The sequence below is a fragment of the Anarhichas minor genome, unplaced genomic scaffold, assembly GCF_050575085.1.
Source record: "Anarhichas minor isolate MPS153535 unplaced genomic scaffold, ASM5057508v1 ptg000058l, whole genome shotgun sequence".
Lineage (NCBI taxonomy): Eukaryota > Metazoa > Chordata > Actinopteri > Perciformes > Anarhichadidae > Anarhichas > Anarhichas minor.
Genome location: NW_027466504.1, coordinates 4,949,623 through 4,972,172, shown reverse-complemented (window position 1 = coordinate 4,972,172; position 22,550 = coordinate 4,949,623). Strand labels below are relative to the sequence as shown.

At 41.0% G+C, this 22,550-nt stretch overlaps 2 protein-coding genes across 2 annotated transcripts; both read left to right on the top strand.

Moving 5' to 3' along the window:
- The first annotated feature begins 11,532 nt into the window (after positions 1–11,532).
- Positions 11,533–14,645, top strand: LOC142933159 (NLR family CARD domain-containing protein 3-like). Its single transcript, XM_076077296.1, has 4 exons — positions 11,533–11,539; positions 11,631–13,434; positions 13,531–13,704; positions 14,100–14,645. Exons 1-4 carry the CDS (start codon positions 11,533–11,535, stop codon positions 14,362–14,364), a joined length of 2,250 nt encoding a protein of 749 aa, XP_075933411.1. The 3' UTR covers positions 14,365–14,645.
- A 1,246-nt stretch (positions 14,646–15,891) lies between these two features.
- On the top strand, positions 15,892–17,968 carry LOC142933158 (neoverrucotoxin subunit alpha-like). The gene is made up of 2 exons (XM_076077295.1): positions 15,892–15,931; positions 16,951–17,968. The coding sequence occupies exons 1-2, from the start codon at positions 15,892–15,894 to the stop codon at positions 17,493–17,495; spliced, it is 585 nt and encodes a 194-aa protein (XP_075933410.1). The 3' UTR covers positions 17,496–17,968.
- Positions 17,969–22,550: the final 4,582 nt, after the last annotated feature.

Sequence of the window (22,550 nt, the reverse complement as noted above, 5' to 3'; positions counted from 1 at the left end):
CTCATCACGCCTCAAATTAAGCGTCACAGAAACGTTGGGGAGAAAAGTAGTCCCAAACCAGACACTTTTCTCTCTTTTATTATTCAAATAAAGAAAATGTGTCCACATTGTGATCCACTTTTCAGCTGCTCAGTATTATGTATTGAGTCACCGTATATTGTTACATCCCCAGTGAAATATGTTCCATATACTGTCGTTGTTGACTGTCACAACAGGCCGAACGTTGTAGGATAAACTGGATATCTTAGAGAAATAGAGCAAAGAGGAAATCCTGCTTAAGTCATTTATTGTATTAATGACATTTCAATCAGTCAACAAAGGTCACCTTCCCTTGTTTCCCTCATTATTTGGAGAAGATACGCTCCTTCAGGACGTCGTAGCAGACCTCCACCACCTGAGGGCGCAGCAGAACAAGACGTGTTAGAGAAGACAACTGTAGTCCTGACTCTCCTCTTTCTGATGTACATGTATATCTCCAAATTTGGTGATTATTTTTAAATTAGATGGCTGCATAATATCTGAGGGATTGGCATTATTTTTATTCAAAAAGAGAAAAAGATTTTAGGAGAAATCTACAGAAATAAATCACAAAGTGCAGTAAAATAAACACCTTTATGTGTATTTTGGATGCTTATTTTCACTTCAAAGAAAGAAAAGGGCTGCAGGGAGTCGCAAAACAATATCAATAATTATACAACATATTTACATTTACAAATGCATAATTGATTGACACATATAAAAATGTATTATTGATGATGTGTTTACATTTATAATTACAGTTGACGGACACATTCTGCTGATGGCATATTAGAAATTGAGAAACTCAAGACCCTTTATTAATGACTTACTAACGTTTCAACAGACTGGATGACTTTTTTATAGTGAGAGAAACACAAGCATTTAGTTAGCCCTTCATAAAGGGTGACTTATCAAAACGTTACAGGTAAGTAAAGGTGTCTGCTGGCAAACTAAAATAAAAAGGATTAAAAAATTTAAATAAAAGTGTGACGAGAAAATGTGATTCAAAGTTACACAAACTGATAGGATCTCTAATATCAATCTGTTTTATGTGAATTCCTGTGTACAAAACCAAGACTGATCTGATGACTGCAGACAATGATGGAATGTAATGAATAATCACCAAATCTCCACAAAATATAAAAATAAGTATTTAGATTCAGAACTTAACCAGACTTTGTAACATTTGAATCTTTCCTTTCATGAAGAATTTCCACTTCAGATATTATTCAAAATATGTCCAGTTACTCAGATAAATAAAATTCCTACTTTCACTTAATGACTAATGCAGGCTTGATCATTTCAAACATAGATTCAAAGATCATATTTCCTACAAATACATGGCTAGACACTGAGACACTAATCCATCATACTGCTATACGTCAGTATGATCAACACTACCTTTAGTTCAGACTAGTGGGAGGAAGAAGAGCTCTCTTTGGTCGATAGAGTTCAGCATCACAGTCAGTCAGTGAATGGAAATACTTTTGAGACACTTGTAAAATGTGAACAGAAGGCCAGCTTTAATTTATCAGACATGCGGTTAATACACAGCTATGTTTTTGTGTCTCCCCTCATTTGTGGCGAGGAAGAAATCGTTCTTATTCTCAAGAAAGTGTCAAAAGATACAAACGTGGCAAACTGTTACAATTATTAAGGTCTGACATGTTTGTGGTAGTTTTAAAGACAATTATATACTGTTTGTTTTGTTGTCTGTTTGTTTTAGGTGGATGGATGAGAATGGGGCTAGGGACGCTGGTGTCAGAAGGAAAACTCATGTGGATATTCACAGCACCTCACCTTGGTTACTGGATTGCAGCACCTTTGTCAGACGATGCCGTCTACAGCGGTCTCGGTCTCTTTCTGGGCGAAGCTGCTGACCTGCAGTCAGCCAGAGCATGAGGCTCCCGGCTCTCCTCTAGAGATTCAGCTTTTTATATACAGTCTATGGTTTTAAGTTCGGTGTAACCCAAGCACTATTCTTCACTAGTACAAAATATGCCTTAAAGGTATTCAAAGTTTTATTTTGAAGGGAAATTTGGTGGACAGTGTTTCAGATGACAAGAGAAAAAAACATAGAAGTGAAAAATATAACAAAAATTTAACAAAATATAAATAAACTGTCATTTGTCATGATTTGTCATTTCTCAATGTTCATGAGAGGAGCTGCTGTCAAGCTGAATAGTTCAGCCCAGATGTGTTCATCACAGTAAACATGACTGCTGTGAGGCTGCTGTGTGGACCTGCTTTGATTTATTTTGCTGGTGATGAAAACAAACAGTTGTGTTGTTTAGGCCGATGGAGAGATGCAGTGGGAATTGGAACTTAGGTTACCAGGTTAGTGTGTGCATGAATTCATTGTCGGGACACTTGGGGACGGAACAAATCAGACTGTTATCAACAACACTCACATATGAAGTTTATAATAGGACTTGCCTCACCGTTTCCTCCCAAGGACGTCACAACATGCTGTAGACAGATCAGTCAAACTGACAGACAAATGAGCTGGAAGCCTCACTGTGTGTGTGTGTGTGTGTGTGTGTGTGTGTGTGTGTGTGTGTGTGTGTGTACAAGTATATTAAAGTGAAAAATGGGGGGGGGGGGGTTGTACAATGTCCGTGCTTCGTGCATGAGACGCAGGTCTCAGCGTGGCAGAGAGGAGGAGCTGTTGGACCACAGTGGAGTCAAGATGCGCTCGGTGCAGGTGAATCTGAGAAGGGCTCGTTTCATCATCATTTAAGGATTCAGTAGGGGTTCAAATATTTCAAATAAAGATAGAGAAACGTTTTCAAGGTGCATCAGCCTGTCAAGTATGCCATCAATAAGCTATTTTTGTTGATATTTATATTATGTGGGAGTCAAAGTTCCACATACCACTAACTATATAGAACCACTTTGTAGTTCAGCTTGTGGTTCACAGCTATAGGACTGCACCAGCGTGAAAAGTGAAACACAGGACGCACGTAGAGATGGAGGTGATCCCTCTCCGTGGACGGTTCCATAATTTTACACACGCGAAATGAACTTGGCATGTATGAAATATTATCTTTTTTTAGAATATATATACAGTGCCTTGCATAAGTATTCACCCCTCTTGGATGTTTCATCCTTTTGTCAGTATCATGGTCAATATAATTTGGCTTTTTTGACAAGAATTTGTGGAAAAAAAACTCTTTAATATCAAAGTGAAAACAGATTTTTACAAAATAATGTCAATTAATTAAAAATATATAAGGTAAAGTAAATGATTGCATAAGTATTCACCCCCTTCAGGTCAGTATTTTGGAGATGCACCTTTGGCTGCAATCACAGCACTGAGTGTGTGTGTGGATGTGTCTCACTCAGGCTGGCACATCTGGACACTAAGATTTTTCTCTATTCTTCAAAACAGCTCAAGCTCTGTCAGGTTGCTCAGGGATCGGGCGTGAACAGCTCTTCTCAAGTCCAGCCACAGATTCTGGATTGGATTGAGGTCTGGGCTTTGACTTCCACTCCAGAACATTCACCTTGTGGTCTTTGAACCATTCTGTGGAGCTTTTGCTGTATGCTTGGGGTCGTTGTCTTGCTGGAGAATAAATCTTCTCCCAAGTCGTAGTTCTCTTGCAGACTGAGTCAGATTATCCTCCAGGATTTGGCGATATTTTTCTGCATTCATGTTCCCCTCTACCTTTACAAGCCTTCCAGGGCCTGCTGCTGAGAAGCATCCCCAGAGCATGATGCTGCCACCACCATGCTTCACGGTGGAGATGGTGTGTTTGTGGTGATGTGCAGTGTTTGGTGTTCACCAAACATAGCGTCTAGTCTGATGGCCAAAAAGCTCAATTTTTGTCTCATCAGATCAAAGAACCTTCTTCCAATTGACATTGGAGTCTCCCACATGCCTTTGAGTGAACTCCAGGCGAGATTTCATATGAGCTTTTTTTAACAGTGTCTTTCTCTTTGCCACTCTCCCATACAGCTTCGACTGGTGAAGAACCCGGGCAACAGTTGCTGTATGTACAGTCTCTCCCATCTGAGTCACTGAGGCTTTGAACTCCTTCAGAGTGGTCCTAGGTGTCTTGGTGTTCTCCCTCATCAGTCCTCTTCTTGCCCGGTCACTCAGTGTGTGAGGACGGCCAGCTCTAGGAGATTTAAACAAGTGCCATACTCCTTCCATTTCTTAATGATGGACTAAACTGAACTCTGTGGGATGTCCAGTGAGTTGGAAATCTTTTTGTAGCCATCTCCTGACTTGTACTTTTCAATGATCTTCTCTCTGAGTTGCTTGGAGTGTTCTTTTGTCTTCATGTTGCAATTGTAGCAGGAATACTGATGAACCTGAGACTGGACCTCCCAGACACAGGTGTGTTTATACTACAATCACTTGACACACATCAACTGCACTCAGGTCATCTCCATTTCACTACGTGTGACACTGCTGGCATCAACTAGCTGGACTTCTGTTGAATTAGGTCAGTCACTTTAAAGGGGGTGAATATTTATGCAAACACTTATTTTAAACTATATATCTTTAATTAATTGACATTAGTTTGTAAAAATCTGTTTTCACTTTGACATGAAAGAAGCTTTTTATTGATCATGATTTCATGTATAAAAGCAACAAAAGGGGAAAACATCCAAGGGGGTGAATACTTTTTATAGCCATTGTATGTATATAATATGTGACTAGATGGATACTTCATGTATCCCCGGGGGAGATTGGTACGTCACATTTACAGCTCTGGAGGTGAATTCATGTCCTCTTTTAAAGTCAATCACAGTGTTGGAGTGTTGATGTTGTCAGTGATAAGGAGCTTTATGTTCTCAGGTTTGTTCCAGTGTGGAAGATGATGTGGGTTAAACTTTAACACGTATCATATAAAGTCATATAAACATGATGCAGCTGATCTTTGAACTGAGTGCTGCAGGTTCAGACTGGTTTATTAAAGTGTTGGAGTGTGACAGCAGCCTGAAGACACTGAGGACTGATGAAGAAGAAGAAGAGGATTTAATCCTGATGGAGCTCATCGTCCGGCTCACATCAACAGAAAACTCTTTTTCTACAGACCTGGTCCAGACAGCAGAGAGCTGCAGAGTGTTGAAGTTCATGAGAAGAAACTGAGTAAGTGGAACTTTAATTCATGACAGACGAGCTGCTCTTTGTTGGTTCATGTGTTGACCTCCTGTCTTTGATAATGAGTCCACAGCACAAAGCTGATCTGACAACAGATACTTGAAACTACAGCTGGCTGTCTTTAAAGTCTACATACAGAAACAGATCCCATTTCCTGATGAGACACAAATCAAATGAGACTGAAGACTAATGATGAACACGTCTGTCTGTCTTCATCAGGTGGCTGCAGCTTATCAGCAACATGAAAAGGTATCACACTCAACACTTCTCATTACATTTGATCCTGTTTTACCTTCAACATATTCATTCTTACTAACTTGATGTTGACTGTTTCTCTGCTCTTTCACTTGAACATTGACTCATAATAAACCTATAAATCTATAAAACAGATACAGTCATTAGATTGAATTCTGATACTGGACTAAAGTCTGGACTTTGATCCTTCAGGTATTTTATGAAGCTCATATTTCATGTTTATTGAGGCCTCTGTTGGTCAAAGTGCTCTCATAGATCAAATGACCAGTTCTACTCTGTTAATTAATCACTTCATCTAGTAAGAATCAGTGTATGCCTAGTCTAGGGACTAGTTGCAGAGGTCTGTTTCTCTGCTCTTTCACTTGAACGTTGACTCATAATAATCCCATAAATCCATAAAACAGTTTCAGTCGTTAGATTAAATTCTGAGACTGAACTTCAGTTCAGACTTCGATACTTCACTGATTTTAGATCCATGAACTAAGAATTATTAGTTATTATAAGTTATTGTTTCTGATCTTGCTGTATTGATACATTGAGGTTTATTATTTAGATTTCTATGATATCTGCAGTAAGTTTTTTCTTCACATTGAATCCAACAGAAACAAATAGGATCATCTGAGTGTGAAGAGGATCAGCTGAGGGTTTCATGTCACAATAATATGAGCTTTATTTGATGCTATTCTATATTTACTGTAAATTACATCAAGTGTCTGTTTTACTGACTGGAGCAGCAGACTGAAGATTTTCAATAAAGTTGTTGATTCAAATGCTGACTGGAGCTCTTTAGACAAACTGTGAGATGATCTCAGGTTCAACATGACACATGTCCTGCTGTATCCATGGCAACGAGTGAAGTCCTCGTGTTAACCCTCTGGACCCAGCAGTGTGACGGTCTTGTTAACAGAGAGCACTTGAACACATCACAGAGTGACAAGAGGAGGGCTCAGTGTTCAGGTCCAGAGGGTGGAGGTTTATGTTTCTCCCTCAGCTGCTGAGCTCCCCCTGGTGGTCAGTGAGGTTTACACTCAGTCAACAGACTTCATGTTCAGCTGGGATTCATTCACACTCATTACTTTGTTCACCTTGTTTTACAGATGAACACCTTCAATAATTCACTCACACTTCAGACATTGTTCAAGAAACATTCGTTCATTCATTCATCTCTTCCAATGTTCTGAGTTCATCTTTCTACAATCAGCTTCTTCTCTTCTTTCAATCACTGTGAGCTGAATATTTTTGGGTTTTGAACTGTTTCAAGACGACATCTTGAGCTCTGAGGAATCATCATGGATCATGTTTGTTCTTTTTATACTTGTACATTAAAGTGTTAATCTACAATAATACAATAGTGTGTTGTAGATGCATCTCTGTGTCTGGCATTAGCTTCTTGGTGCAGTGTGAACCTTGTTGATTCAACGTCATCAGTTCAAATCCCAGCTGTGCTAGCAGATGCTACGTGTCACATAATTACAGCTTCTTTATTCATAATCTTCACGTTCACACACTCACACACATTCTTATGAGACAATATATTTCTAATAAAACGTTGCTGTATTGATCCTTTTCTTGTTGATAGCTGCTAGTTTTTCCAACAGCTGCTGAGACTGAAGACTAAAAACTGAATGACCTTCCCTGCTGCTCTTCCTCTGTGTGCCAGGATCCATCAGAGACCAGAGTCCCCTGGACCTGAACCTGAACCCAGCTGTGTGTCCCCTGAGACTAACCAGTCACACCAACATGGCATCGATTTTAAAGGAGGAGAAGTCTCTTCTGCAGAGTAAGTTTAATTACATTTAACATGTACATGTACAGCTTCCCAGTATAACTGGTCTTCTACTGCTGATATTAAAGTACTCTGTAAAGAACAGTGGACAGGTGATGGTACTGCTGTTTGTTCTGCTTTCTGAAAAGTAACAAGAAGTAGTAAAACCAGAACTACATCAGTGATCAGTCACTTCCTGGATGAAACAGGAAGTGGTTTATTACCTAATATGTGTCCAGACTACAACCAGGACAGTGTGTTTGAGTTCAGACAATCAATGAGGCACAGAGTTCATTACAGTCCACAGTGATTTACAATCAGAGCCGTCAAACTGAACCAGAACTCCAGGTAGATGTCATGAGAACATGAAAGTACATCCTTCTCAAATAAACAAGTGAAAGTGTGTTAGAGAGCTACGTTTTAACATGTTAAAGACATGAGATGTACGTCAGGTGTGTGACAGATGGCTCTCAGATGGTGTGGAAGATGTTCAGTGACTCTGGTGTCCTGACTTCAGTACTTCATTCCACCACTGTGGGACCAGAACAGAACAGAGTGATGATGGAGATGAGAGACCACAGGGTCCTCTGAGGGACAGGGCAGCCAAACGTCCAGAGGTAGAGGAGGAGTGTAGGGTTGGACCATGGCTTGTAAGTAGGAAGGACCAGTTCCCTTCACTTCCCTGTAGACCAGCACCAGAGTCTGGAGCTGATGTGAGCTGAGGCTGGGAGCCAATTTAAAGAAGCCGTGTAGGAGAACATGGATGTTAGTTCATTAGACAGGAGTGGACCAAACCACATACATGATGATCATCTGACTAACAACACACTGGTTCAAAAAAAGCTACAAGAAATACAAACAAGTATCCCATGTTGAATAAACATGAGCAAGACGTGTTTCGAAGACAAACTTTAAAGCAGAGAAATGAAGATTGTATGTTGAGTAAATGTCAGTGTTTCTATCAGTTCACAGCAGCAGAGAGAAAAGTCTCTTGAACCCAGCTGTGTGTCCATGAAGAGTGATCGGTCTAAAGGTGGTCTGATTGGCTTCAAAGATGGACGCCATTCTTATGACCCAGAGTAAGTAATTCAAACCTTCTGAAACATTGAGCTAGCTGTTCTGATCCTCAGTTCTGATACAGAATTGTTCGTGCATCAAGTACAGTGTTGTTTTCATTATAATCAATCACGACAAAACACAATATCTTTAACTAGCTGGTCTGGGGACGATGTGCAGAGGTCTAGGGACTACCAGCGGTGATATGTGGAGTAGTTTCAGGGGTTCTGGGTCAACATTCAGAGGTCTGCGTCCGGGCTTCAGAGCTCTGGGAACAAGTTGTAAATGTATGCTGGTTAGTGACAGATGTTTGGGGCCGAGCTACAGAGGTCTGTGCACTAAATGCAGAAGTTTAGTGACTACCAGCAGAGGTCTGGTGGCAGAAAGCACTTTGATGAAGTCAGTAGTCGGTAGTTAAAGAGTTGCCTGTTGGAAGGTCATCCTTATATATCCGAGCCTTTGTTGGTGACGAGGTTTGTTGAGACTCTTGCTGTGTTGAACTGAGATAAAGTCAAAATATTCCTAATGAGTTTCTTACATGGCTCATGAAAATTAATATTCCACTAATATTCTCATTTACATGCAGCCGTGCATTCGATTGACGTAAAGCTCATCCTCATCACTGAGGCCAGTCAATCACACGTCGGCTGTGTTTGACGGGTCGATGCCCACACACGTAGTTTATCACATCAACATATGGAAAAGTGGAACGCAGGAGACACTTGTGCCTTTTTGCTTCTTTTCGTTAAAAAATGTTTTTTCAAAGTGCTCCACTGGTGGCAGACTTGTTGGACTGTGTGAACTCAGCCTCCCTCTCTTATTCCTTCAGACACCTTCATGAAAAGGTCCACATTGAGATATTTGTTCATATCTAAAAACCTGTTGATGTCAAAGTCCTTCATAATGCTTAAAAGTAGGCGTGTTTCTCCTTCTGAACAGAAATGAGAGCTTTTTTTCGGGGCATGCATCTGTACTCCAGCTTTGCATACTGTTGGCTAGTTGCTTTGTGGTCAATGCACAGAGCTGGTCATGAACAGGAAAGAGACCATGTGGTGCAAAGTGACGTAAAAACCATACTGATTACCATATTCATAATGAGCCGTCTACATGTCCAAAGAATGCTCATAAAACCCTGAATAATATCAACATATCCCACAAGACTTCACTGGAAAATGCTCCATAAAGAATAAGGACTTATTCAGAACATCCAAACGGATAATAATGTTTACATGAACCACATCAACTTTGAAATATTGTCACATTCTGAATAATAGTGGAATATGAGTGTGCATGTAAACAGTCATTGTGTCTCATTGTGATGCTATTTGGTTGAATAAGCAAACAAGTCACCATGAAAACGCTGTCTTCTTCGTCATTAAAGACACATTTTAATGTCAGTAAAATAACTTTTACTGTTTAATAAAACCAGTAAAGCAGAGATATGAAGATTGTATGTTGAGTAAATGTCAGTGTTTCTATCAGTTCACAGCAGCAGAGAGAAAAGTCTCCTGAACCCAGCTGTGTGTCCATGAAGAGTGATCGGTCTAAAGGTGGTCTGATTGGCTTCAAAGATGGACGCCGTTCTTATAACCCAAAGTAAGTAATTCAAACCTTATGAAACAATGAGCTAGCTGTTCTGATCCTCAGTTCTGATACAGAATTGTTCGTGCATCAAGTACAGTGTTGTTTTCATTATAATCAATCACGACAAAACACAATATCTTTAACTAGCTGGTCTGGGGACGATGTGCAGAGGTCTAGGGACTACCAGCGGTGATATGTGGAGTAGTTTCAGGGGTTCTGGGTCAACATTCAGAGGTCTGCGTCCGGGCTTCAAAGCTCTGGGAACAAGTTGTAAATGTATGCTGGTTAGTGACAGATGTTTGGGGCCGAGCTACAGAGGTCTGTGCACTAAATGCAGAAGTTTAGTGACTACCAGCAGAGGTCTGGTGGCAGAAAGCACTTTGATGAAGTCAGTAGTCGGTAGTTAAAGAGTTGCCTGTTGGAAAGCAGAGAAATGAAGATTGTATGTTGAATAAATGTCAGTGTTTCTATCAGTTCACAGCAGCAGAGAGAAAAGTCTCCTGAACCCAGCTGTGTGTCCATGAAGAGTGATCGGTCTAAAGGTCGTCTGATTGGCTTCAAAGATGGACGCCGTTCTTATGACCCAGAGTAAGTTCTTAAAACAGATGAAACGGATGACTAACTGTTACACAGATATAAAATTTGGTCGTCTATCATTTATAGTCTTTGATCTATCATTATGATCTAACTTCTCATTATGATCATGACATGACGCAATATCTTTAACTAATTGTAGGTTTTAAATCAGACAGGAAGTAGCATTCTGGATATAATCCTAACTCTAGTTGCAGAGGTCTGGAGACTAGAAAGACTGACTAGGAGGAGGAAGTCTCCCCAATGGTGCTGTGGCCAAAACCAAATACAGACCCTTTGTTTCAAGTGATGTGGCAGATCAACAGTATTAAGTCTTGGTACATCTGACTAACAACACAATGGTAGAATAGAAACTACACCTAAGATGAAAAAGTATCACATCAGATGTGATTCTAGTTGTTTCTAGTTGTAGTTGTATCTAGAGGTGGAAGGTATAGAAGGTATATAAAGTAAACCGGTATGAATATAATCTTTGACTATACCGTGCTGCCAATAAAATAACTTTTACTGGTTCTCATTGTGATCAATCATGACAGAACACAACATCTTTAACTAATTGTTGTATTTGTGTAAATGGTACAGACCCAATGTGAGCTAATTCTTCATGATTCCTCCACAGAGAGGACCAGGAGAGCTCAGAGGTTCCCAGAGGTCAGTCTGCCCAGCAGCATCAAACACACCTGGACTCCATATTTATGGTCTGTACATGTACAACTACTTTTACATCTATTCTGTTCACAATCATCTCCATGCTGCACGTTGTAGACCAGTGGATTGTCAGTCTGTCCAACATGGATCTGATGTTTGGTTCCATGGTTTTAGTTTGTGTCATTCATAGAATATTCTGTTCCAGCTGCTGGAGGAGAACATCGTCACTTTTGTGAAGAACGAGCTGAAGAAGATCCAGAAGGTTGTGAGTTCAGATTACCCAGAATGCTTAGAGAGTCAGAGGGAGGATGAGGAGGTGTTGGACGATCAGGATGAAGAGCAGAGGAGGAGCAGCAGAGAGGCATTTGAGAAGATCACAATGAACTTCCTGAGGAGAATGAAGCAGGAGGAGCTGGCTGACTGTCTGCAGAGCAGTAAGAGGATTTCTCTAAAGATTTAACATGCTGGATGAATGGGACGTTTACTAATGTCTCAAGAGATGGACCGTAATATTTTCATAGACTCATTCTTTGAGGAAATGACATGTTGAAATCTATTCTTTGACTCATTGATCTTCTTTGTTGTGTGTTCATTCAGGACTTCTTGCTGCAGTTTGTCAGTGTGAACTCAAATCTAACCTGAAGAAGAAGTTCCAGTGTGTGTTTGAGGGGATCGCTAAAGCAGGAAACCCAACCCTTCTGAATCAGATCTACACAGAGCTCTACATCACAGAGGGAGGGACTGCAGAGGTCAATGATGAACATGAGGTCAGACAGATTGAAATAGCATCCAGGAAACCAGACAGACCAGAAACAACCATCAGACAAGAAGACCTCTTTAAAGCCTCACCTGGAAGAGAGGAACCAATCAGAACAGTGATGACAAAGGGAGTGGCTGGCATTGGGAAAACAGTCTTAACACAGAAGTTCACTCTGGACTGGGCTGAAGACAAAGACCACCAGGACATACAGTTCACATTTCCATTCACTTTCAGAGAGCTGAATGTGCTGAAAGAGAAACAGTACAGCTTGGTGGAACTTGTTCATCACTTCTTCAGTGAAACCAAAGAAGCAGGAATCTGCAGGTTTAAAGAGTTCCTGGTTCTGTTCATCTTTGACGGTCTGGATGAGTGTCGACTTCCTCTGGACTTCCACAACAATGAGGTTCTGACTGATGTTACTGAGTCCACCTCAGTGGATGTGCTTCTGACAAACCTCTTCAGGGGGAAACTGCTTCCCTCTGCTCGCCTCTGGATAACCACACGACCTGCAGCAGCCAATCAGATCCCTCCTGAGTGTGTTGACATGGTGACAGAGGTCAGAGGCTTCACTGACCCACAGAAGGAGGAGTACTTCAGGAAGAGATTCAGAGATGAGGAGCAGGCCAGCAGGATCATCTCCCACATCAAGACCTCACGAAGCCTCCACATCATGTGCCACATCCCAGTCTTCTGCTGGATCACTGCCACAGTTCTGGAGCATGTGTTGAAGACCAGAGAGGGAGGAGAGATGCCCAAGACCCTGACTGAGATGTACATCCACTTCCTGGTGGTTCAGTCCAAACTGAAGAAGGTCAAGTATGATGGAGGAGCTGAGATAGATCCACACTGGAGTCCAGAGAGCAGGAAGATGACTGAGTCTCTGGGAAAACTGGCTTTTGATCAGCTGCAGAAAGGCAACCTGATCTTCTATGAATCCGACCTGACAGAGTGTGGCATCGATATCAGAGCAGCCTCAGTGTACTCAGGAGTGTTCACACAGATCTTTAGAGAGGAGAGAGGACTGTACCAGGACAAGGTGTTCTGCTTCGTCCATCTGAGTGTTCAGGAGTTTCTGGCTGCTCTTCATGTCCATCTGACCTTCATCAACTCTGGTTTCAATCTCCTGTCAGAAGAACAAACAACCTCCCGGTTGTCTAAAGTCATTAGAGACAAACCAAAACCAAAACGTCTCTACCAGAGTGCTGTGGACAAGGCCTTACAGAGTCCAAATGGACACCTGGACTTGTTCCTCCGATTCCTCCTGGGTCTTTCACTGCAGACCAATCAGACTCTCCTACGAGTTCTGCAGACACAGACAGGAAGTAGCTCACAGACCAATCAGAGAACAGTCCAGTACATCAAGAAGAAGATCAGTGAGAATGTGTCTCCAGAGAAAAGCATCAATCTGTTCCACTGTCTGAATGAACTGAATGATCATTCTCTAGTGAAGCAGATCCAACAGTCCCTGAGTTCAGGACGTCTCTCCACAGATAAACTGTCTCCTGCTCAGTGGTCAGCTCTGGTCTTCATCTTACTGTCATCAGAAAAAGATCTGGACGTGTTTGACCTGAAGAAATACTCTGCTTCAGAGGAGGCTCTTCTGAGGCTGCTGCCAGTGGTCAAAGCCTCCAACAAAGCTCTGTAAGTACAGAGAGAGTTGGATTCATATATCATTCTTAATTACGCTGCTATCTTTTCTACTTATTGATTATTTGCTCTTCATCATTGTGTCTTCAGACTGAGTGACTGTAACCTCTCAGAGAGAAGCTGTGAAGCTCTTTCCTCAGTTCTCAGCTCCCAGTCCTCTAGTCTGAGAGAGCTGGACCTGAGTAACAACAACCTGCAGGATTCAGGAGTGAAGCTGCTGTCTGCTGGACTAGAGAGTCCACACTGTGGACTGGAAACTTTCAGGTCAGTATTCATCAATATGTTCCACTGATAACCACCTTAATCCTGATTTACATTAATGGATACATTCTTAACCTGCATAAGATTGTGTCTGTGCTTGCATGGTTTTAAACCAATTGTGTTTAATTTGTTTCTATTTAAAAAATATCAATTAAACATGTTTTATGGTCTTTTTTTGCTGTTATAATTTGAAATTTCAGAGAAGAATTAAAGAGTTAGCAGTAATGTTGTCAGATTGTTGATCGAAATTAGTGAGTGTTTGGTTGTGACTACAAAACATTCAGTAACAATGTTAATGTAACCCCACAGTAACCGACAGTATCTCTGTACTGCAGTAACCTTCCAGCCCTCACAGTTCCCTCAGATTATGTGACGTGTGTTGTTTTGTGTGTTTGCAGCCTGTCAGGCTGTCTGATCACAGAGGAAGGCTGTGCTTCTCTGGCCTCAGCTCTGAGCGCCAACCCCTCCCATCTGAGAGAGCTGGACCTGAGCTACAATCATCCAGGAGACTCAGGAGTGAAGCTGCTGTCTTCTGGACTGAATGATCCACACTGGAGACTGGAAACTCTCAGGTATGAAGAGGCCTGCTGCATCTATAGCTCAGTGAAGAACCAACAGCTGATTGTAGACATGGTGTGTGAGAGCCCAAAGAGGTTTATTTAGGACTGGACCAAAGTTATAGTGGGACACAGCCAGTGCTCTGTGGCTGCAGACGGACTTGAACTGTAATATGTTCACCCTCAGATTACAGATAATAGAAACCAGTGTTGACTGTTGCTAGGAGACGGGATGTGAACAGCAGTGTCAAAGTCAGACACTTTGTACATCCAACCATCCCCCCCGACCTCCTCCATCAGAGGGTTTGTGGCGCTGTAGTGATTTCAGGCTACTTTCTCCTTCACTTCTGAGAGACAACAGTCATTATTACACAAACACAAGAGGTCACTTGTCAGGACCAAAACATCCAACAATTAATACTTCTATATTGACAACGGATCAGCTGACTCTGTGTAACGGTGAAGAGTCGTGTAGCGGTGATGAACCCACAGAGAATTGTCTCCATCTCTACAGATCTTTTAGCTCCTAGTTTTGGTTCTGCAGCACATTTCCTGTTTGGTTCAGTCTCAGTGTTTCCAGCAGCAGCTGTTTTCATCCAACAAGCTGTGATGAAGCCACTGTTCACTACCTGCTCAGCAGCAAACAGCAGACAGACTCAGTTAGAGACTAGCTGGTGAACATTGTGGAGCATTTAGCAGCTAAAGAGACATGTTTCCCTCAGGAGGTGGTGGAGACCAAAAACAGAGCTAAAAGAGAGAGAATATTGGACTTCCATTCATCAGGTGACACAAACACAAAGACTCCTGATGAATCATCATGTTGATGTGTAACTGCTGGATGTGGAAGCAGCTGGTTGATATCATGTTAGACACAACTACTTTCTTTCAATCATTTTATTTTCAGTTTATATAGTTTACACACCACATGTTACCCCCAAAAAGAACAGCACATAACATAACATACCTGCTAACTATACAAACAATCAGACTCAGACACAAAAAAATTGAGACACAAGAAACCAAAACAAACATAAATCATCACCCTCCATATTGACCCTGCAATAACAATTAAATATTAATTGCGGCTAACTATACAGACAGTCAAACTCAGCAACAAACCATGTTTTTTATCTGAGAAAACAGCACAGTTGTAGATCATCATCGTCCATATTATACCTGTCACAACAATTAAATAATATTAAATATTGTGGACTTTTCCCTTCACCAGCTGACTTGGATCCCACGTTGCAAAACCTATTCGTATGGTTTCGGCATAGTCCTCTCCAATAAAATCCATAACAGGGTTCCAAACAGAGAAGAACCCATTTATGTCTCCTTGGAGAACATGTGTGAGCCTCTCCAATGGGAGTAGTTGTAGAACATTATAAAGCCAACTTGAAACAGATGGTTGTGCGCCGTCTAGCCAATACTGTAAGATTGATAACCGTGCACAGAACGATAGAAGACTAAGAATTCTGTTTAATTCTGGTGAGGCAGCGTCTAGGCCTAGGATGCATTGTACAGGATTGAGCTCAATAGGACACTGTGTTATGGAGGATACTTGGTTACCAATTTCAACCCAAAATGTATGAATTTCTGGACAGAGCCACATTAAATGCATATAGGTGGCTACATGCTGCTGACACCTTCCACATACATCTGTGTGGGGCTGAGTGAGCTCTCTCCATTACCTGCTGTAATTCTCCATTGAGTCCGCCTTCTGTTTCAGCTCACTGTTTTCTTTTTCAATGTGACTGATTTTTAAGTCCTCAATGTCGTCTTCGTTGCAGCTGACTCTTTGTTGTACTGCAGTGATTTGGTGTTTACCTCTTATATTATATACATATATATATATACTGTATATAAAAGATAATAATTAATATCACCACCGTATTAATGGTTTCAGTAGAAGCATCAAGCCGTGATATTAAGTCTGTTTTACACTGGCTGATTGCGTCCATGAGCGACTGAAGGGAGACTTGACTTTGGTTTAGATGTCAGAGATTTCACAGGTAATCAGCTCAGTTCAGTAGTTTAAAGGTCGTACATCCGTTGGTTTGAACTTGTAGAGGTTCTATTAACAAAGTGACTCCGCCCATGCAGTGCGACTCACGCACGTGCGACCACGACCCAGAACCGACACAACTACTTTATAAGCTGATAATATGTCAGATGTTGTGTTTACAGCTTGTTTTCACTGAACCACAAGTGGACAAAGAAATCAATTGATGCAGGTTTAAACATTTGATTTACTGACTGACTGGTAGAGGAAACTGAGTGTGAAATGGATGATGATTGTCAATATAATACTGATAATAATATATCATGAATAAGTGAACATAATGAGCTGTCGTCATCGGCCAATCAGAAGAAGCTCCTCTGAAGTAAAAGAATATGAGCTGATGAATAATAAGTGCTCCATGTGAACATGAATAACAAAGCTCTGTGTGTGAGAGCGATGTAATGTCCATGTTTCATGCTGCTCTGACCCCCCTCCTCCTTTCAGGGTGGAGCCTGCTGGAGTCCGATGGTTCAGACCAGGTCTGAGGAAGTGTAAGTGTGCTTTGAATTTGATTCATGAAAACAAAGCATCTTCAAACTGTGACATCACTCATTCACATCTCTGATGTCATCATCAAACAGATGATAGATTAATAACTGCAGCTGTATTGTGTCTTGTTCTCTCCATCAGATTCCTGTGAACTCACACTCGACACAAATACAGTGAACAGAAACCTCAAACTGTCTGACAACAACAGGAAGGTGACACATGTGGAGGAGGTTCAGTCATATCCTGATCATCCAGACAGGTTTGATGTCTGTCCTCAGCTGCTGTGTAGAACTGGTCTGACTGGTCGCTGTTACTGGGAGGTCGAGTGGAGAGAAAGAGTTTCTATATCAGTGAGTTACAGAGGAATCAGAAGGAGAGGAGACAGTTATGACTGTTTGTTTGGAATGAATGATCAGTCCTGGAGTCTGTTGTGCTCTGATGGTGGTTACTCTGTCTATCACAATAAGACAAGAACACCCATCTCCTCCTCCTCCTCCTCCTACTCTGGTAGAGTAGCAGTGTATGTGGACTGTCCTGCTGGCTCTCTGTCCTTCTACAGAGTCTCCTCTGACACACTGATCCACCTCCACACCTTCAACACCACATTCACTGAACCTCTTTATCCTGGCTTTGGGTTTGGGTTCTGGTTCAGGTCTGGTTCCTCAGTGTCTCTGTGTTCTCTGTAGGAGGGAGAGTCTCCTCCTGCTAGAGAAACCTTCTCTCTGCTGACCAGATAGTTCAGTGTGTACAGGATCACACACAGCTGATGTGAGGTAGGAGAATGTGATTAGGAGTTTATCCTAAGGGTGGTGTTTGTAGTGTTCTCTCTCCAGTATGCTAGAGGTTGATGAAACAATACTCTGAACAGAGTGATGTAACTTCAACAACCTTACTCTCATTCTTGAAGGTCGTACATCTTATGTGTCCAAACAGAACATCATGTATTCCTTGGATTCCCCGGAGAGGTGTTTATTCTGTTTATTATTACAGAGGATTATAAAAACAGAATAATATGTTAAAATAATCATTCGATTTTTTTTATATATACTGTATATATACACACACACACACATAAAATATAGCCTATAGTCCATCAGAAAAACATTACAGCCAACAATCATCTTTTTGGAATTCATTAAATGAGTGTGTGTGTGTGTGTGCGTGTGTATATATGTGTGTGTAAGTGTGTGTGTGTGTAAGTGTGTGTGTGTGTGCATATGTATGTGTGTAGGTGTATATGTGTATAATAAAATGTTGTAAATAAACGTTGTATCTGATGAACTTTAACTGAGCTCTGTGACTTTCCAACAATACGTGTTAATAACAGTGACTCTAACATGATAAAGGTGATTGATTGTTCACTATATGATCAGTATTTAGTACATTGTGTGTAGAATGATGGATTTGGGACACAGACTGTGGTGTTGTTCATCCAGCAGGGGGCGTCCTCTCACTGCACATCAAGTCTCAGAGTCCTGATCAACTGAACAAGTTTGGACTAAAGATTCAAACTAATTATTATCTTTAATTAAATTAAACAAGGAAATAAACTGACGCTTTCAGTCGTTAGATTTAATTAGATTTTAATCTTAAAGAAATAAATAAACTGTGACTGAGTGTGTGTTGGAGGTTATATACACATGTAGTATACATGTGTGTGACATTTTCTTTATTAAAATCACCATTTCTTCATCCTTCTGCTCCCCGTGTCTCTGTGTTTGGGTCCATCTCCTGCTACCTTTTTGCCTTAACTTGACAGAAGGAACCAACCGAAAATATGGACTCAGCAGATGGATGGTTTAAAGAGGAGCTCTATAACCTGAGTTATTCCCTCTTTTGTTTTCATGGAGCGTGGAGGAGATCTGTGTTGAGATTGGTGAGCAGGAAGACATCAGCAATGTTATGAATGGCAGTGGTGGGCCGTCAGGGCCTAAACAGAATCACAAAGTTATAGCTATTTTATTATTTAATAATTTTTCATAAATACACTACATGTATTCTAATTATTTTTCCCATTAGCTTATTTTCTCATTGCACAGCTACTGTCCTCCTCTGTTGCTCTGCTTCCAGCCTGCAGCGCTGCTTCCAGTGCAGCTTGTTTTAAGGAGAGCTTTTATCCAATCAGATTTCACCTCGATGTCTCGAAAAGGTTCAAAGTTGCTTCATGTTAACAGAAGAATTGTTAGAATCTCATAGTTTGTTAAAAAAAAGTTCAAATAGTTGTTAAATATTGTGTAAATATCAAATAATCTTATATTTCCTCTTTCTGAATTCCCTGAAAAGAAATGTTAGAATATTATTAATTTGAACAAACAACTCATATAATCTATGACTAATAAATCATAAAGCTGTGAGCTGCAGCAGCTTAACAGAAGTTAGAGAACAGGAGAGTCAGAAGGTGTTAATAGATCTCGGTCTGTTCACATCCACACAGTCCTGACAAGAGCTCTAATTAGGCCACAAGTGGAAGCAGCTGTGTGGGTGAACCAGGCTTCACTAAAGAAAACCAAAGGCTCAGATATTATCAACATATTACCAGTCGAACAAGTTCAGAATACAGAAACAAAAGGTTAAAGGGCTTTTTAAACCTCATCACACCTCAATTTAAGTGTCACAGAAACGTTGGAGAGAAAAGTAGTCCCAAACCAGACACTTTTCTCTCTTTTATTATTCAAATAAAGAAAATGTGTCCACATTGTGATCCACTTTTCAGCTGCTCAGTATGATGTATTGAGTCACCGTATATTGTTACATCCCCAGTGAAATATGTTCCATATACTGTCGTTGTTGACTGTCACAACAGGCCGAACGTTGTAGGATAAACTGGGTATCTTAGAGAAATAGAGCAAAGAGGAAATCCTGCTTCAGTCATTTATTGTATTAATGACATTTCAATCAGTCAACAAAGGTCACCTTCCCTTGTTTCCCTCATTATTTGGAGAAGATACGCTCCTTCAGGACGTCGTAGCAGACCTCCACCACCTGAGGGCGCAGCAGAACAAGACGTGTTAGGGAAGACAACTGTAGTCCTGACTCTCCTCTTTCTGATGTACATGTACAGTGCCTTGCATAAGTATTCACCCCCCTTGGATGTTTCATCCTTTTGTTGCTTTTATACATGAAATCATGGTCAATATAATTTGGCTTTTTTGACAAGAATTTGCAAAAAAAACCTCTTTAATATCAAAGTGAAAACTGATTTTTACAAAATAATGTTAATTAATTAAAAATATATAAGGTAAAGTAAATGATTGTGTTAAGGATTTCAGTATAATAAATATTATAAGTAGGATTAAATAACACCCCTAGTGGTGAGTAGAAGTGTCACAATAATAAGAATGTCAAAATATGTTAGAGTCACAAAATATTTACTTATGGAATGTATTATGTTTACAATATTCTTACTTGTAGAGGATATTATATGTTACAGTATTTTACTCATTGAATGTATTAAACCATAGAAGTATAGTCACTAAAGGTATTAAAACACTGTATGAATAGTTTTGAGGGTCAGAAAGGGAACATTTTGAGTGAGACTTTACAGAGGTGCAGCAGAGGACAGAGGGACAACTGACCACCAGGACCAGAGGAGGAGTCCGGACGACTTCAACCAAACACTGAGATGATAACTGCCCCAAGCCAGGAGGGGCTATTGAATTTCGGCCAATCACAGAGGCTGATAATGGACATTTAAACTTTCGGACAGAGACTTTTAAATATAGGCTTAGTTCCAGAGGGTTTTGCCAGAGTTTGCGCCGTTACCACTCTGGGTAGTTTACCAGCTGGGCTGGGCTATTTAGTGGGCCTTGTGAGAACTCTGCCCTGGGGACATATTGATATCGATAGAGTAATTCAGTTTGCAACTGTTATAGCTTCTCTTGTTTATTAAATACTTTTTGATTGTTAACCGGATCCAGTTCATTTTTGGTGCGGTCTGGGTCTCCCCTGAAAACATCTAGCCCCAACAATTGCATAAATATTCACCCCCTTCAGGTCAGTATTTAGTAGATGCACCTTTGGCTGCAATCACAGCACTGAGTGTGTGTGTGGATGTGTCTCACTCAGGCTGGCACATCTGGACACTAAGATTTTTCTCTATTCTTCTTCAAAACAGCTCAAGCTCTGTCAGGTTGCTCAGGGATCGGGCGTGATCAGCTCTTCTCAAGTCCAGCCACAGATTCTGGATTGGATTGAGGTCTGGGCTTTGACTTCCACTCCAGAACATTCACCTTGTGGTCTTTGAACCATTCTGTGGAGCTTTTGCTGTATGCTTGGGGTCGTTGTCTTGCTGGAGAATAAATCTTCTCTCAAGTCGTAGTTCTCTTGCAGACTGAGTCAGATTATCCTCCAGGATTTGGCAATATCTTTCTGCATTCATGTTCCCCTCTACCTTTACAAGCCTTCCAGGGCCTGCTGCTGAGAAGCATCCCCAGAGCATGATGCTGCCACCACCATGCTTCACGGTGGAGATGGTGTGTTTGTGGTGATGTGCAGTGTTTGGTGTTCACCAAACATAGCGTCTAGTCTGATGGCCAAAAAGCTCAATTTTTCCAACATGCCTTTGAGTGAACTCCAGGCAAGATTTCATATGAGCTTTTTTTAACAGTGGCTTTCTCTTTGCCACTCTCCCATACAGCTTCGACTGGTGAAGAACCCGGCAACAGTTGCTGTATGTACAGTCTCTCCCATCTGAGTCACTGCAGCTTTGAACTCCTTCAGAGTGGTCCTAGGTGTCTTGGTGTTCTCCCTCATCAGTCCTCTTCTTGCCCGGTCACTCAGTTTGTGAGGACGGCCAGCTCTAGGAGATTTAAACAAGTGCCATACTCCTTCCATTTCTTAATGATGGACTGAACTGAACTCTGTGGGATGTCCAGTGTGTAGGAAATATTTTTGTAGCCATCTCCTGACTTGTACTTTTCAATGATCTTTTCTCTGAGTAGCTTGGAGTGTTCTTTTGTCTTCATGTTGCAATTGTAGCAGGAATACTGATGAACCAGAGACTGGACCTCCCAGACACAGGTGTGTTTATACTACAATCACTCGACACACATCAACTGCACTCAGGTCATCTCCATTTCACTACGTGTGACACTGCTGGCATCAACTAGCTGGACTTCTGTTGAATTAGGTCAGTCACTTTAAAGGGGTGAATATTTATGCAAACACTTATTTTACACTATATATCTTTAATTAATTGACATTAGTTCGTAAAAATCTGTTTTCACTTTGACATGAAAGAAGCTTTTTTGCAAATTCTTGACAAAAAAGCAAAATAATATTGACCATGATTTCATGTATAAAAGCAACAAAATGGGAAAACATCCAAGGGGGGTGAATACTTATGCAAGGCACTGTATGTATATATATACTGTATATCAGACTACATCACACTGATGGAATCGTCCTGTATGATGAACTACTACCTGATAATACTTCTGTATTCTTTTATGTGGAACATGCAGTACTTTTCCTCGTACTGCAGTATACTGTAGTTTCCTGAAGTAAAGAGTTGTCGTTGTCTCATCATGTTGCTGTTGCTTCACACTCACAGCGTCAATCAGCTGTTGTCTCTCTGTCAGTCACGTGTCTCACAACACAAACAGGAAGTGAACTCACCTGCAGCAGATACAAATGTTTGAAGATTGAATCTCTGATGGTTTATTTAAAGTCTGTCCTCCGGGTTCTCTACTTCTTGTTTCCTGCTCCTCTGACGACACCAGCTCTCCACCAATCAGGGCTTC

Coding starts and splice junctions, on each gene's coding strand:
- LOC142933158 (XM_076077295.1), top strand. CDS start 15,892: ATGCTGCTGACACCTTCCACATACATCTGTGTGGGGCTGA. Junction 15,932..16,950: donor ATACATCTGTGTGGGGCTGA/GTGAGCTCTCTC, acceptor TCTCTCCATCAG/ATTCCTGTGAACTCACACTC.
- LOC142933159 (XM_076077296.1), top strand. Junction 13,435..13,530: donor AAAGCCTCCAACAAAGCTCT/GTAAGTACAGAG, acceptor TTGTGTCTTCAG/ACTGAGTGACTGTAACCTCT. Junction 13,705..14,099: donor TGTGGACTGGAAACTTTCAG/GTCAGTATTCAT, acceptor GTGTGTTTGCAG/CCTGTCAGGCTGTCTGATCA.